The sequence below is a fragment of the Manis javanica genome, chromosome 8 (assembly GCF_040802235.1).
Source record: "Manis javanica isolate MJ-LG chromosome 8, MJ_LKY, whole genome shotgun sequence".
Taxonomy (NCBI): domain Eukaryota; kingdom Metazoa; phylum Chordata; class Mammalia; order Pholidota; family Manidae; genus Manis; species Manis javanica.
In genome coordinates this window covers 32,486,378-32,502,996 of record NC_133163.1, presented here as the reverse complement: position 1 = coordinate 32,502,996, position 16,619 = coordinate 32,486,378, and the positions used below count along the sequence as shown (strand labels likewise).

At 42.1% G+C, this 16,619-nt stretch overlaps 1 protein-coding gene across 5 annotated transcripts in view; it reads left to right on the top strand.

The window, feature by feature from the left end:
- Positions 1-16,619, top strand: part of RAD51B (RAD51 paralog B) — a 750,762-nt gene that overhangs the window by 537,935 nt on the left and 196,208 nt on the right. For all 5 annotated transcript variants that reach the window (XM_073242228.1, XM_073242226.1, XM_073242231.1 and 2 more), the window contains one exon: positions 14,465-14,568. In XM_073242228.1, the coding sequence (XP_073098329.1) occupies positions 14,465-14,568 (104 nt within the window). The remainder of the gene's footprint in view (positions 1-14,464; positions 14,569-16,619) is intronic.

Sequence of the window (16,619 nt, the reverse complement as noted above, 5' to 3'; positions counted from 1 at the left end):
CTCCTCTCCCACCCGCCTTGTTCTGTTTCCCCTCTCATCTCTCTTTTCCCAACCCTAGGAAATTAGCCTGTCTTAAGAGAAAACTTGCCCTTCTTCCACAAAAAGCTGTTTTGCAACCACTATAGGTTTTTGAGTTTTTATTTTTTAATTTTTTTTTTGAAGAGAGAGTTTGCTACTTTTATAGTTAGGGGTTGTCTTGGGGGGTATTCTTTTGACAGGAGGGGGAGGATAGAAAAACTTTTAAGTGATGCAAAAAGAAAATACAGAATAATAATGATTTTTAGGTTCCTGCTGGCAGGCCCTTGCCTCTTTGAAGAAAGAACCCTCCCTTAGCTTTCCTTGGTGATCAGTTGAAGGAAATGTTTGCACCCCGGAGGTCTTTCTGCCATTTATTTCATTATCATTATGTTGTGGCTGCTATATTGGTACTGTTGTACTGTTTTTATTTGAGACCCAGGGCCATTGAGAAGCTGGTGCAGAGACCCCTTTGGTCCTGCACGGAGTGGAGCACAGTCACAGATGTGCCTGTGCAGGCGGGCAGCCACGGTGTCTTCTAAGTGAAGCAACAGGTCCTGAGGTCCAAGGAGGGGCCGTGAGGGAGTGTCTATACCAGTGCTGACCCGTGACTAAGTGTGTGACCTTAGGCATGTCGCTTCCCTTAAGAACAAAGATGATAAAATCTTTTACTTAAAAAAATGCTTAATACATGACTCTTCTATTCATACCATAACTCTGGTTCATAGACAAGATGAGGCTATGGTAATGTCATGAAAACTATGGACCATCTTTGGCTAAGGATGTGATAATGGTCCACTGCTGGGGTCAGACTCAGCTGCTGACATGGGAAGTCAGCTAGAACAAGGGCTCCCAGCCCTGGCTGCTTGTCAGAATCATGGGGAAGGCCGGAACACAGGCTCTGGGGCCAGGCTCTCAGGGTTTGAATCCTGTCTCCACCACTTACTAGCTATATAAATGTGAGAAAAGTTTGGTCATCTGTAAAATAGTATCCAACTTCAAGTTGTTGTTGAGATGATTAGGAGATTTATTTATCATGTACAGCACCTGGAACCATTTCTGGCACATAGTAGGTGCATGTAAATATCAAGTATGATTATCACCCTTCTCATCCCACAACCATATTACAGATGACAAATGGGCTCATTGGTTTCCTCTGGAGTTCTTCCAACTATCACATTTATCTTCTGCCACTTTATTTTTCGTTGTAGAATTAACACTGACAAAAGAAATAACATAATTATCAGTGGGACTGTAATGATGACTAACATAGCAATTCTACTTAGAAATATCATAAAATATAGAAACATCCTAAATATCAAAAAGATATTTAATCATGTACTTCTGGCAAAGAAGGTAAACCAGATGTGGTGATTATAGTCATAGAAGGAAAACCAGTCATGATTTTGGCAGCTAAGATTATTTTACATATTTTCATTTGGAAATCTACAGAACCTGGAGATTTATTTTCCATTGGTATCAATTTCTAGAAACCTGTGACTAAGAGTTTCCCAACAATAGAGAGAGAACCTTATTAAAATAAGCTTTTCTGGACAGGCACAGATGACTCTGTATAAGAAATTGAATACTACAATTTAATGAGGAAAAGAAAATGAGAGAACTACCTAGAAAATTGAATGAGGGAGCTCCTTGACTTTTCCCTCTCAGAGAGGGAGATGAATGGTCATCCTGTGATGCTCTCTAAATGACTGAAAGAAACCATGAAAGAAGTGACTGGTCGGACTACTGGGTTCAAATCCTTGCTCTGCCACTTGCTGGGTGACCTTGAGCAATCACTTACTCCCTCTGTAGCCCAACTTCCTTCCCTAGAAAATTGGTGTGATAATGGCATCTCCCTCCTAGAGATACTATATATAAGGTATTGAGCCTAGTGTCTGGAACATACTAATTATTCCAAAATGTTACCTTCTAATTCTTGCCTGTTATGTCTTAGAGCAACAGATGCCTGAGATGTGGGTCCTATTATACCAAGTCGGTGGTCTTGATCACTGTGCTGAATCTGGTCATTTTCAGTAAACTCCTAGTTCTGTCCAATCTCTAGATAAACAGTGGCCTTCAAGGAAGAAGGAAATTGCTTTGCTTAAGAACTCACATTTCACAGATGTCTTCTGACTGCCTGCCGCCACCAAAACCAGTTCCCCCCAATTAAAATAACCCTGTTAGCATCAGCATCTTCTGTTTATCATTTCCTTCTCCCGCCTCGAGGCTGCTGCCTGAAATATGTTTCTGTGCCACCAAGGATTAGGACACCCTTGTGAAGGAGTACTTGAGGAAGTTAAAGCCAGGTCATCTCTATTGCCCAAGATCCCCCTCCGCCATACCCAGGCAATCTGCCCATTGCTGGGAACTTGCAACTTGTGATCTGGAGGCCGCTGTGAATCCCTGTCATGAATGGAGTTTTCCTTTCGTCTGTGACCCTGATTTCTTGCAAGCCTTGTGTTGTCATGATGACCAGGGGGTGATCCCTCGGGGGTGTATGTGTGAGGGAGAAGTACAGCAGCTTCTCCTAGCCTTGACCCAGGAAGCCCAGCTCCAGATGGCAAGGAAACAAGCTGAATTGACACTGTGGGAAAAGAAACCTAAAGAACCTTTGGGTTCTTGCCTGAGACTCAGAATGCTGAGGACAGTGCGATTGCTTCACCACGCTGTTCAGCCTTCGCTTCCTCCCCCACCCCCTTCCCACAGCCTTCAGAGGCAGCAAACATATGTGAGGCCGGCATTCCATTCCCTCCCTCGAATGAAAATACGCTGATTCCTATGATCATTCTACTTCCCAAAGCGGCACTTGAGGTGGGGTGGGAGGAAAGTATAACAGTAAATCTTCACACTCCGGGCAGGGTGGTAATTGAAAGCATCGTCCACAATGCTGTGCTCTCTGATCCCAAAAGGGAGGCCACTGGAACCCCAGAAAGCCAGATAGTGCTTGGGCTCAGGCCCCATTCTGCCTCTGACAGGTGGGTGTCTGTAGTCAAGTCACTTCTTTGTCCATGAGGTGGGAATAATGATGATAATAATGTTGTGGGACGGAGGGAAGCAGCTCCGGTGGAATTCATCTGGCACACTTATGTAGAGTTTTCAAAGCACCTCAGGGCTTCCGCCTCCTGTCCCATTTGATTCTCTTTATTCCCTCACTTGTCTTCTGTTCTTATTCTCACTGAAGAAACAAAGGGAAGCGTGAACTCGGAAAGCTGAGAAATGCAGGCGAGGTGTCTGACTGAGGAGGGACGGTAATGAAGACCATAACTGGCCCTGTCCCGTTTTGTGCCACAGGCTGTCAGCTGCTCCTTCTCCTTCTGAATTAGGGCTTGGGTGGCTCCTCTCACAACAACTCCAATCACATGAATTATGGCATTTCTAAAGAGCATTTAACTTCCTCAAGTACTCCTTCACAAGGGTGTCCCAATCCCTGGTGGCACAGAAATATATTTTCAGGCAGCAGCCTCTAGGCGGGAGAGGGAAATGATGAACAGAACATGCTGATGCTCTTCTCTATTCTGCTTGGGAAACAGGGTCCAGGATGAGGTCAGCAGATAGGGGTCTTAAGAACTTTGCCAGAGGGCATTCACCAGAATGGTGTCTTCAATGCTGAAAGGATGCAGAACTACATCACAAGGTACTAGGTGGAGAGTTTCCAATGCAAATGCATCCATGATGGATCATGGACTGCCTGTGGGGTCTGAGAAGTCTAGAACTGCAAGCAAAACAGCCAATCCCTGAAACATGATTTATTTTCACCAATTTAATGTACATAGGGATCATCTGGGAGAGCTTTTTGAAGATGCAGACTCCTGGGCCTCAGCCCTCAGAGATTCTGATTCATTAGGTTTGAGATGCGAGCAAAGTTTCTGCATATTTCAAAGTAGTTTACCTGGTATAGGTGCATAAACACACCTGTAAAACAATGCCATAGTGATAAGATCCACTCCTTGTCCTGATTTTGTATCAGTGACTCATGTCATCTCTTAGGGTAGACCGACCTACATTTTCACACTAAATTATTATTATTATTATTTTGTTTTTCTAGAAAAAATGTTCAGTCCTACAGAAAAGTTCCAAGGAAAGTATGGTGAACCCCCATATACCCTTCACTTAGGCTGTTAATATTTTACCACATTTGTCTCTCTCAAATTATTGTTATTAACTTGTTTGTAATGCTACTTTATTATTATCTTTGCTGAGTCATTTGAGAGTAAGCTGTAGACATCATGACCTTCATCCCCAAATATTTCACCACTTATTTCCTAAAAACAAGTACTTTACTTACATAACCACAATACAATGATCTCATCCACAAAATTAGAATTGATAGAATACTATCATCTAATATGCCCGCCATATGCACACTTTGCCAGGTATTCCAATAATGTCCTTTATGACAAGTTTTTTTTTTCTGACCCAAAATGTAGTCCAAGAATAGACATATTTAGTTGAACTGTCTCTTTGCACTAATTATTTTTTTAAGCTGCTGTTTCTGAAGATATATTTTCCTTCAAAAACCTATCTCCCAATAAACAACAGCATTTCTTTTTCCCCTCTGTCCTTATTACTTGAAAAGAGTCAGTGATCCAGTGCCAGCAAAAGCAGGCTTATCTGGGCCTGATTGTGCCTCAGCCAAAAACTTTGAAAAGGGCCCTGTTACCTAGACCTGGGCTTGCCTTGGGAACTAATTTCCCGAAGGCAAACCCTTTGACTATTAGTGTGTCCCTTTGCTCTTTAGACAAGTGGGCTGTCATCTGGCTTACTCATTGTCGACTGGCTCCTTGGATATGTAAAGCTCTCAAATATTACTTTAGTATAGTTTAAATCTCCCCAGGAAGAGTGACTAATAAAGGATAGGCCACTTTTTGCCCTTTCTAGCTATCTCCAGAGGCAGTTGCTTGAATGCCTACATGTGAGGGTGATTTTTCTCCAGCAGCACAATCTGAAATCAGAGTAAGTGGCTACATTCCTTCTGCTTCACCCAGAAAAAAAGTCACCTGGAAAAAATATCAAGTGGTCAAAAAATGAGATGATGACCATGTATAATACATAAGCCTTATTAGAATCCAGCTCTGCTATCCTCCTGCTGCCTTAGCTTCTGCAGTGAGAATAGAAAAGCAAAGCTCATACCAGGATGGCTGATGGGCATGGTTTGAGGACTTCACGTATTTTCAGTGAGCAGATAGAACACATGGTGGAAGAAAACCCATCTCATATAAGCATCTTCCTGGCTTATATTGAATGCAGCCGAAATTCAAGGAGAAAATGCCTCGGATTTCCTTAAGTGGTTGAGTTTTACATTTTCATCATTATATTTTACTAGTACAGTTGCCTCTTGAACAACAGAGGGACTAGGGTTACCAATTCTGGCCATGGTCAAAAATCCATGTGTAACTTTTGACTCCCCCAAAACTTAGCTGCTAATAGCCTACTGTTGACTGGAAGGCTTACTGACAACCTGAACAGTCAATTAACACATACTGTGTATGTTTATTTTATACTGTATCCCTACAATAAAGTAGGCTACAGAGAAGAAAATGTTTTTTGAATTGTCACAAACCTCCAAAAAATTTTCCAATGTATTTATTGAAAAAAATTCATGTGTAAGTGGACTCACTCAGTTCAAACCTGTATTGTTCAAGGGTCGGCTGTATTTACTTAAGGATAGTATGTGTTTTCTCTAGTAAGTGAATTTATTTTTAACTAAAGAATTTTTCCAAAGGGTCAGGAGACCTAGCTACATGTCACCATTCAGGATTTTTCCCCCTTAAATAGCAGGTAGCAGGAAGAAAGCTGTATTATTGGAGAAAGGGTTCAAGGGCATGACTTCTTGGGCAATATTGGAAGCTGAGCTGCTGAGGGGGTGGGGAGAGATTGCTTCTTTTTATTCATACACCCTCATTCTGTTCTTCTCAAACCTGTTACTGTCTTCCTAGCTGTCTTTGAGGATCTTCATGATTGTTACTGAAAACATATACAGAATATATGTAGTATTCCCTCTACTTTCAGTTGGTAGATGAGATGGGTCTTGACTGACCATTTTCTTGTAGGGTAAACAACCTCATCCTGATCCTGGACATATTCTGCATGGTATCTCCATAGGGTGACTATACATATTGGCTTGCCCAGAACAGTCCCGGTTTATCTCAGTTATCCCAATATAATTATTAAAATGTCCCGATTTCATTCTCAAAATTGCCCTGGCTGGATGGTAACTTATATGACCACTTTAAGACTCTGGGAGACTCTTTTCTCCCCACATGAGAGCCAGTGGAGTCATTTGAGTGCTCTGTGCTGGTGCGTACCAGTCTCTTTCCTAGGCATTGGCTGACTGTTTCTACCTTCTGCTGTGGAGGACTAAGCCATCCCTAACTCTTGCGTTCCAAAGGTTCTGACTGCCCCCACCTTTCCTTGTCTTCGTCACATTTCTTACCTTCCTCAGTAATGAGTTTTATGGAAACTTGGATCAGCATAGGTGTGTTGTGCAAGCAAAGACTTTGGACTGAATTCACCTCTTTCCCCTCTAGCCAAGAGACATTAGGAATGAAATTTTCTGCTTTACCAAAGTGAAGCAGCCTTATTCTTTACCAGGCCACATGTCTTCCCCAGTGGGCAGATGATATTGAGGCAGTTATTGTGTGGTTTTATGCCTCAGATCCTTTACTTGTAAATCTGAAAGAAGACTAATAGCTTTAAAGTATTTTGAGACTCTCAAAGCCCAGAAGATTATAAATAACAAAAGATATTTTTTTCTCATCTAAAATGGCAGCACAGATACTGCGGTTACTTACTTAATAGATAGCGTGTGGTCCCTGGACCATTTGCAGCTGATGGGTTTTTTCCAGTGCTCTATTTATAGAGTGAGGTCAGAAATATCACTTCCGTTGGAACTTGACCTACAGACCATTGTCAATTTTAAAGACCTGAGGAAGTAGAACTCACATTAAATGCAGCTGGTTCACAGGTTTAGTTACAGAACCACAAGCCCCCAAGGAAATTAGTTTTGCTGGAGGATAGATGTCTGAGCCTGACCCAGTCTCTTTTGTATGCCGCCTTTGCTGGGGCCTCATAGAGCTTGTAGGTTATCTTAAATCCTTACTTTAGAAATACGTATCCTAGGCATTCTTCCTCCCTTTCGTACCCCATTTTATCCTCTTCAGTGTCAGTTGCTGAAATTCTGGCTCTCTACATCAAGGAGAGCAAGAGCTGGTTATCCACTAACAGAAAATTTAGGCTACTCTGAGAAAATTAGGAAAAAGCAGATCTAATAATTTCCCTACTTCATCTTTCTTCTGGGGCTAACCAAGATTCTCAGTCACTTCCCCAGTTCAAATGAATGACCCAACACAGAACATGCTGAATCTCAGCAACTTCCACGGGCCTGGTTTTAAATAGGAGAAACTGAGTTTAATGGGTAATAACCCCCTTTTAATCCCTACTCTCTCATTCAGACTGCCATCTTTAAGCTTTGTGATTGTCAAGTTGTGTCTGCCGGCACTTGGCCACTGCCCAACACGTTTACCCATCAGTAGGTAGGATAGACTAAGAAAATCCTGAGTCTGCTCTTGGGAAAGGCACCACACATCTGCACTCTCTTCAAGCCTAAGTGGGCCCTGGTTAGGGCACAGCTCTTCAGACACAGCACGTGGAGTAGAGCATTCTCAACCTTTCTGGAATAAGTGAGGTCTAGAAGGAGGAATTCCTTTCTTATCATCAAAGTGCAATAAATTGAGAGTTCTTAGTACAGGGAGGAACTTTTGAAATCATTCTGAGCAGCCCTCCTGTCATGGATGAGGAAACTGAGTCTCAGAGAGGTGAAGTAACTGGTCATGCCAAGGCCTGCTCTGATGTTCTTTGTTACATCATGCTCCTTCTCCCCTGGTCTCATTACAAGCCCTCAGCTAAGTGAGAAATAGAACTCTAGGGTCCCGCCTCCCTGCCAGCAGCTGACCATATCCTATCATGTGTTATATAGAGCATGCTTCAGAATGTGAGATCAAGAGATAAGAAAGACAATTGATAATGTCAATTCCAATGGGAACATACCATCAACTTCTCTGAACTTATTTCAGTATTGAAAACATTTTAGGTATTCTTATTCTTTTTTCTTTTCTTTTTAATTTCTCCTTTCTAGTCTCAGTAAGTTGTCTTTCATCTCAAGGGGCAGGAGGGACCAAATGTCCAGAATATCCAGCCCTCTTAGGCTGTGAACTTTTCCTTCTCCCCTGTTCCTGTTCTGGGAATTTGCTTTGTTTACACTTTTATTTATTTTTTTAACAGGGAAAAGTCTATTCTTTTAAAGATGACTCTTTTGCTACAGAGCAGACACTTTTATGTCATGTACTAGAGATTCAATTTGACCTCCCAGAACTTCTTAGCACAGGAGTCATAAATTGAAATGTCTGCAGAGAAGGAGCTTCCTCGTTGAAGGTTGCCCAACAGGCCTGTGGTAATACTGACACAGGTTGGTACCAGAGGCCATTGCCTTTTTGGAAACCAAGGCTACATAGCAACCTGATTATCCTCCTCCTCCAGTCTGATTGCACAAAGACTATGCCCTGTGTACAGAGCAGAGAGAGAGCCCCTTGCCTTGTGAAAAATTTGTCTTCATAAACCAACTCCTACTCCAGAGGAGTAGGGAATTGGATCCAAAAGATAGCAGTCATGAAAGACATTTCAGAGTACAAATCCTGTTGTTTTAACCCCTTCATTCTGACTTTTACTAGCTTGCCTCATTTTTAGCAGAATAAAAAACATATAGATGATGACTAAGCTTCTTTTCCCTAGAAGTTCATCTTCACTGTTGAATCATCTTTGTTCCTGTCATTTATCTTCATCTAAGGGTCACTAAGAACCTTTGGTTGTGTGGAGGCACAAATTATTATTCACATTTTACAGATGGGTAAGCCATCACAGAAAGAGAACATGCTTTGACTTACCTAAAAGTCAAGAGTCTCTGAGAGTAGAGAATGAATGTTCCCACAGTCTTTTTTAGAGAGACCTTACTTCAGGGTAAATAAGTTTTTCTCTATGTAGCTTACACAGATATTACTGCCGGCTCGATCCTGGGACAATGAAAAATCCCCAATAATGAACATGTTTTTAAAACCTAGTTCATGTATTCTACTTTTTAAAAATTTGTATTGGAGTCAACCAAATTCCAGTACAATGGAGTTATACTGCCTCGGCAGATCTAAATATCACAGTCGTCATAAAGGAAAGAGGGAGAGGGCACCCCAATTTTAGGACTTCTGCTTCAAATGAGCATAATGGAAGATTCATTCATCTATTTTCTGACTAATTAGGTCATTGGACAGGAAGTCACCTTTTCTGAAAAACCAGTAAGCTGATTCCTTCTATCTTAAATTTCCCATAAACAGCATTAATGTTGACTTACACCAGTCCTCACATAGGAATGCTTGAAAGTAAAAGACATGAGAGATCACTGAGTTTTCTAGTTGAAAATAAAGTTACAAATTTATGGTAACTGACAGCTTCCCCGTTTCCCTTTCTCCCAGTTCTCTCTCAAGCAGTCCCACCATTAATCACCACACTTCAATTGTTTTCTCCTATTGGAGGCCTTATTAAATGAAATAACTTTCCAATCATGACCAGATTTTTAAGCTTCTGACCAAAGAGGGTCATTTTCAGGCCACCTGATTTGCATGAATTGGCTGCTGGGCCAGTCGAGCAAGGTTAAATAACTTGTTGGGCCAGGGCGTGCATTGGCTTTCTGGAAACCCCTTGCCCTAGGTTATCACTGTACATCAGAGCAGAGGAAGCCAAGTTTGGAGCCCGAGTGACATGCAGAGCTCAGATGAGTGATAACGTGCTCACAACACACCTCCGTCAGTGTCTTCCTGCAGAGAGGGCTTTGGCTCTGCCAGCCCCTCCCGGGGAGCCCCTGGGCTGGTGGAGTTGCAGACTATTTGACATAATGAGCCTGGAGAAGCTGAGTGAAGTGGTGATTAAGGCTCAGTGAGCCTGGTTGACTTCGAACCCTGTCATTAAGCAACCAGGGGCCTTGGGAGACTCATGTAATCTCTCACAGCCTTATCTATCAGTAAGGATGATGATACTTGCCTAGTTCATTGGGTGCTTATAAAGGATCAAAAAAGATGTAACTAAGATATGAAGTTCATACAAGATGTAAGCCTTCCTTATATATAAAGGGCTTACTGCGTGCATAGATTATAGTACTTTGCAAATTTGTCTTTTCTTATCATTAACTTTCAAGGCCCTGCTATTACTGCTCTGTGGTAGCTTAAAGTTTGTAGCACACCTGCAAATATAGCTCCTCAAGCTTGCTCACAGAGGGTTTCCATTAGGAACTTTTCCAAGGGCATTTGTACCCATGGCCCTTACTTAGGACCCAAGCTTACCTGTCCAGAAAACCACAAAATATATATTAAATACCGTTCCCATTAGTTTTGTAGTTTTTTAAATAGTTGTTACTGGCTAAATGTGACTCTGACCCCTCAAAACATCCTTGAGACCTGGGAAGCTCCTAAGGTTTTATTACCAAAAAAAAAAAATTTTTTTTTTTTTAGTACTTAACTAATTAGAAATTCTTACTTATTCACGTATGGCTTTTCCTTGGCCAACTTTAAGTTCATCCTTTACTTCTTCCTACCACTTGGCAAGCATGTAAGCAACAAGCTTCTACAGTTTGAAAAATATAAACCTAATAATTTGAGTTTAAGCAAGATAGAATTAAGAATATAAATCTGCTGGTAAAACAAGTATGTAATGTGGTTCAGAGTTTAATAAGAATAACTTATTAGCTATTTGTTTAACGAGTATTTATTAAACATCCTCTGTGTCTCAGACCTTGTGTTCAAAGATTCAGGCATACTAGCGTAAATCATACATGGATTTGGACCAATATTAAAATATATATTCGGGGTGCTAAACACAAGTACTATTTCACAGGATAGAAAGTGGCAGTAATGTGAGCAAGTGAAAGTATCATGGGAGTTTAGAGGAGGGAGACATGACTGCTTTGATGGTCAGGGAAGTGGCATGTAGAAGTGGTATTGTATGGACCTAGAGGCATTCCAGGGGTGGAGGGGACATGGATAAAAAGTGATCAAGTGGGAGTAAAGTCTGTATAAAGTGGAATGGAGGGAAGAGAAGTGGAAAGGCAGATTGGACACAGGCTGGAAGGACCTTGAATGCCAATCTCAGTGATTTAGAGCTATTGAAAGTTCCTGCGTATGCTGATTGTAAGTGGTAGCATGCTTAATGTGGGGTTGGGGAGGTTCATCGGGCAGAAGAATAGAGGATGGACTTATTAGTGGGGAGAAACTGAGAGCAGTATGAGACCAGCTAGAAAGCTATAGCATTCATCCCCAGGTGACAGCTAATGTGGGTCTGATACAAGGTTAGAGTAGGAGGAGTGGAGGTAGGTAAGATTTTACAGTTAAATCAATAGGACTTTACAACTTATTGGAATTGAGAAGTGTGGGAGAAGGAGAAATTAAAAAATGGAGCTGGGGTTTCAAACCAGATTAACTGAAAGGTCAAAGAAAGGGACAAAGCAGTAAGTTTATATGGGAAGATGTGAACTTGATTTGGAGATATGGAATTTATGATACCAAAATCCATTGTGTCTGGTTTGCAGTTCTTGTGCTTGAAAATGAAGGACAGATGCTGAGGCAATTCAGAGCTTGAGACCAAGGCTTAGAAACCATCCACATGGGAGTGTCATCCTTGTCAGCAGTGAGAACATGCCACACGTAGCATGCATAGATGTGGGCTTGGGGAGGTTCAAGCTTGGTGGGAATGACTCATACGTGGCTCATAAGCATGTTTATTTGTGTGCTTTTGAAAATTTTTAAATTAAGCCAACATTTTAAAATCAGGAGATTGTACTTAAAATATTGATTTCTGGCTTCTTTTTTAAAAATTGAAAGATGAGGCTAACTATGAACTCACACTGCCCCGTGACTAAAACAGCTTGAGCTGGACAGGGCCTGCCCCCTTGAGATCACAGATGAATTCTCTAATTCATCAGAGTCTCCACCACTCCCATCATCTCCTAACATTTAATATTAAACAAAAAGTAGATTAATGTTTGTCTAGGGCTGGGGAGGGGGGCCGGAAAGAGGCCTGGACCTATGGATGAAGGGTATGGGGTTTCTTTTTGGGGTGATGCAGTGTTTTAAGTTGATTGTGGTGATGGTCGAACTACTCTGAACATGGTAAGAACTGTACAGTTTAAAAGGTTGAAGTATATGATATGTGGATTATCTAAATAAAGCAGTTTTATAAAAATGCAAAAAAGAAAAATGACAATCTTTGTTCCCCTGCAGTTTTGGTTTTCTTACAGCAGAAAATATTTCTGTTAACGTGTCTTAATCTAAAAGGTGAAAATGAAAAACTGAGAAGGTTATATATTTCAAGAAAAAAAGAAGAGAGTGCACCTCTTTATGGTAGTGATGGATTTGATTTCTACATGTCAGATGTAAACCCCTGGCCTCTTTATTAATGTACATTACTTCCTGGCTAGTCAGGGTATTTGGGTGCTAGACAGGAAGAAACATGGGCATGGCCAGCTCCCTGAGGTCCACCCACAACTAAGAAGAGAAGGAGAAGAAATGCAGAAAAGTAGGAGTAATCAACATGGCACCAGGAGAAGCAGAAGAGGGCAGGAGATTGGGTTCCAAAAGAGGGGGAAGCTCTACGAATTGCTGACGAAAGGTGAAGGAGGATGGGGACAGAGAAGTCAGAAGGTTACAGGAGACCATCCAGTGAGAGGGCTTAGAGACAGAGGGTGGGAGAGAGATGCAGCTGTGCATGACAACGTGCCGCCCCGAACACAGTGCTCTAGAGGAGCCGGTATTTTACCCTTAGGCACAGAGGACTGCAAAGTAAGAGAGTGATGTGAGCATAGGACCACAGCCTACATGCTTTGTTTTCAAGTTAATTTGTATGTTTTTTCAATTGTATGTATGATGAACCCAAGGTCACCCCAAATTTTACTCTATGCTATGCCAAATTCTCCTTCATTCTGCTATTGCCAGGCACGTTGAGGTCCCAGTTGTCGATGTCCATCTAACTCATTCCTGTACCTGCTCGATCCAGAGGAAATGTGTGGTTGGTGCTGTCTTACCCAGGGCCTTTCAACCTCAGCACTGTTACTTAGTGGACTGGACAATTCTTTGTTATGGCGTGGCTGTCCTGGGCATTACAGGCTGTCTAGAAGCATCATCAGCCTTTATCCTCTAGATGCCAGTAGCACCCACACTTGGCCATTGCCAGCAAAACCACCTGCAGCCTAGAACCACTCAATCACATTCACCTGTTGAAGTATTTGTGCCGAGAACCTTTAGGCCATGTGAAGTTAGCAGATCACCCTGAGAGATGTCTGGCCTAGAAAAGAGGACCAATTCCTACTCCACACTGAGGGGTAAAAATCAGATGGTGCAGCGAGGAAGCAACAGAGGAGAAACCCAAGGCCACGTTCCACTTTAGCCGTTTCAGCAGACTTCAGCCACTCCGAATGGGGTCTCCTCATTGAAAGAGGTGGCCCCTGGAGGACAAACTAAATGTCCCACTGTGCCCCCCAAGTAAAATTCCTCCTGTGGTCCATGGCCAAAGTTGGCACAAGAGTTTGTAGGAAACCTCAGCGTCACTAGACGTGATAGTGGGAACTGGCTTTGAGTGGTGGGACTTGTGAGCCTGCCTCTCAGGAGGAAGAGGAGGAGAGCAGGAATGGTTTCCTCCTGATGATGTCAAGGGAGATCAGTGAAGCTCTGCAGGTATAAGGTAGTAGCTGAAATGCAACTGGAGTAAACTAGAAACTCCAATAAAGTTTACTTAAGATCCTCCCCATTACAGGAAAATCTTAGAAGGTAAAAGAATGTTTCTCTTGGGATAAGCATGTCTAATACAGATTAGATATGAAAGGTGAGATCTTCCAGATTCCTCTTCTGCCTATGTGTGTGTGCAGGGGTTAGAAGGGCAGAAGAGTTTTATGTGCATATGCCACCATTTCTATACTGATAAGGAAAATTGAATTAAGACCGTTAGCAAGTTAAAAATGTCTTACAACTCTATTAAACTATTTCACAACTGGCTCTTATTATATGCAGTAGCCTCATGCCTTTCTGCTATGGAAGATGAGTGACTTGATTTATTATTAGCAATGGCTCCAAGCTGCCTTGCTGCGCAACCTCTCCTTGATATATAGCTCTGTTATCTTTTAGGCCAGTGGTGGTCACTTTCACTGAGACTGAAGGAAACTCATGCCAGTTTTTATTTTTCATCTCATATTCCTTTCGTCTCATATTCCTGCTCTCCTTCTCTGATTCATCAATTTTTGTGGCAATGAACTGAGTCCCCAAGTAGTTTCTGAGCAATGAGCAAAGACTGGACTTTTGTTTTTGTGAAACACTGTTAGAAGAAAGCGCATCCATAATCGTGATTTTGCCCTGTTCCATTTCAGGCACTTCTGGGTCCAGCTGTGTGACAGCTGCCCTAGGAAACACCTGGAGTCACAGTGTGAACACCCGGCTGATTCTACAGTTCCTTGGTTCAGAGAGAAGACAGGTGAGTGCTTTGACACTGTTCTCTGACTGTCAAGTTTAGGGAACAAAATGTACCAAGCCCTCTGAGTGTTCATCTTCTGAAAGCACTGGCCACATTGTCACACTCTCAGGGGGTGACTAAAGAAACCAGCACTCCTGCCTACCCCAGTAGCAATTATGATAAAGTGAGGAGCCGAGGCACCTACCAGAAAAGATATGTAAGAAGGACCCCAGAGAGTTAGCATGCCTCCTGCTATCTGCCAGTGGCGTGTGAGTGACCAAGGGCCACACCTCTCGGGATCTCAAATTCTCCGTCTCTGAAGGGTGAATTATCACTTCACTTAACTGGTATTTGTTGAGGACTAGATAATTTGTGTACAAACTAAATAGTGATGGTGCTTTTCCATGTAGTATGCTTTGGAAAACCTTAAGCCAGACTGATCCTGGCAAGTGAATAAACTATTTTCCCAGATCCTGGGTACTTTTGTGTTAACTCATAAGCCAGTAGATTAAAGTGCTGAATGATGCCAGGGAGGCCTCCAAGAGAATATGCCTCTCCCAGAGCTCTGTTGATGGTTTCTATCCTGGTCTCAAATGAGAATTCCCCCTTCTATCTAGAAAGGTTACTTCCTACCCCTTTCTCTCTCTCTTTTTTTTTTTTTTGGCTTTTTTTTTTAATTAAGGTATCATTGATATATAATCTTATGAAGGTTTCACATGAACATTGTGGTTTCAACATTCACCCACATTATCAAGTTCCCCGCCCTACTGCAGTCACTGGTAAGATGCTATAGAGTCACTACTTGTCTTCTCCATGCTGTACTGCCTTCCCCGTGACCTACCTATATTGTGAGTGCTGATTATTCCTACCCATTCTTAATCTTCCCTTCCACTTCAAAGAAAGGGACACCACAGTCTGACCCCTTTGGTAAAATGCTTCATGATCAGGAAATTTATCTTTCCTGAATTCTAACCTCAACTTTATACTACAGTGTGGGCCAGTCCCCGCACGACCTCTCCAGCGAGTGAGAGAGTAAAAAGGCAGGGTGATCACCCCAACTGGTTGGATGGGGCAGAATTCAGACCCCAGATTTGTCCATCTTGCTAAATATGTAACCAATCCAAGTTCTTAATTAAAAAGGCGCGAAGTGTCATGCTGGCGGCCCTTTCTGGAAGAGGTAGCCGGAGGGGAGTTGTTGCCCTTTACCTGTTAGGTAAACTGGCTCTTTTTCAAGGAGTCAGGATCATCAGAAACAGACATGAGCCTTTGCCTGTTCCAGACATAACTTTCCAAGTGCTCTTGGTTACAGACTAGAGGATTCTTCTTGGTTTGCTTGGGACTGCGTAAATAACATTCCAGCTTGATGACTGAGTCAGCCATGTTCTCAGAAGATGGAGCTGCTCGTTTGCATCTAGGGCAACATTCTTGAGTCTTCAGGCCCTGGCACGCTCATTACCTCAGTGACACCTTTTCCCTGATGATTAAAGCATCTTGGGTTTGAATCCATTACTTCTCTTTTCAATAGAACACATCCAGAAATATTCCTGTAGAATCTAAATGACCTTGGTTTGTACCCTAGATTATAAATTGTGCTAAATAAACCCTGTTTGCAGCTGTCAGGGATATCATTAAGAATTGTCAGATGCCACTACCAAAACTCTTATTTGAGGAAGCAAAATTTCTTGCAATCAGTGTTGAGCCATTCATTTTCATGGGTCCTTAACCACACTCCTTGAAAACTTGGAGTGTCTCTCTGTTTTAGATTTTAAATGGCACACACTGATTTTGTAATTCAGTCTATTATCTATGGTATCATGGATTCCAGGTTCCCAAATCCTGCTTTTAGTAATTCTAGTTAGCATTTATTAGTAAATAAAGAAGTTAGAGCCATGTGTTTTTTCCTTTTGTTTTGGTAAATGAACCAGTCATTCCCATTTTGTCAGTGTCAACAGGAAGTGGCTGGTAGGTAGGACAAATAAAATACTATTATTTTGTGCCTCTTTGGTAACTGGAGGGTTTTTGTGGCTCTTGGTTCTTGGCTGAAAAGGTCAAATACAGGCCCCTAGTCACAA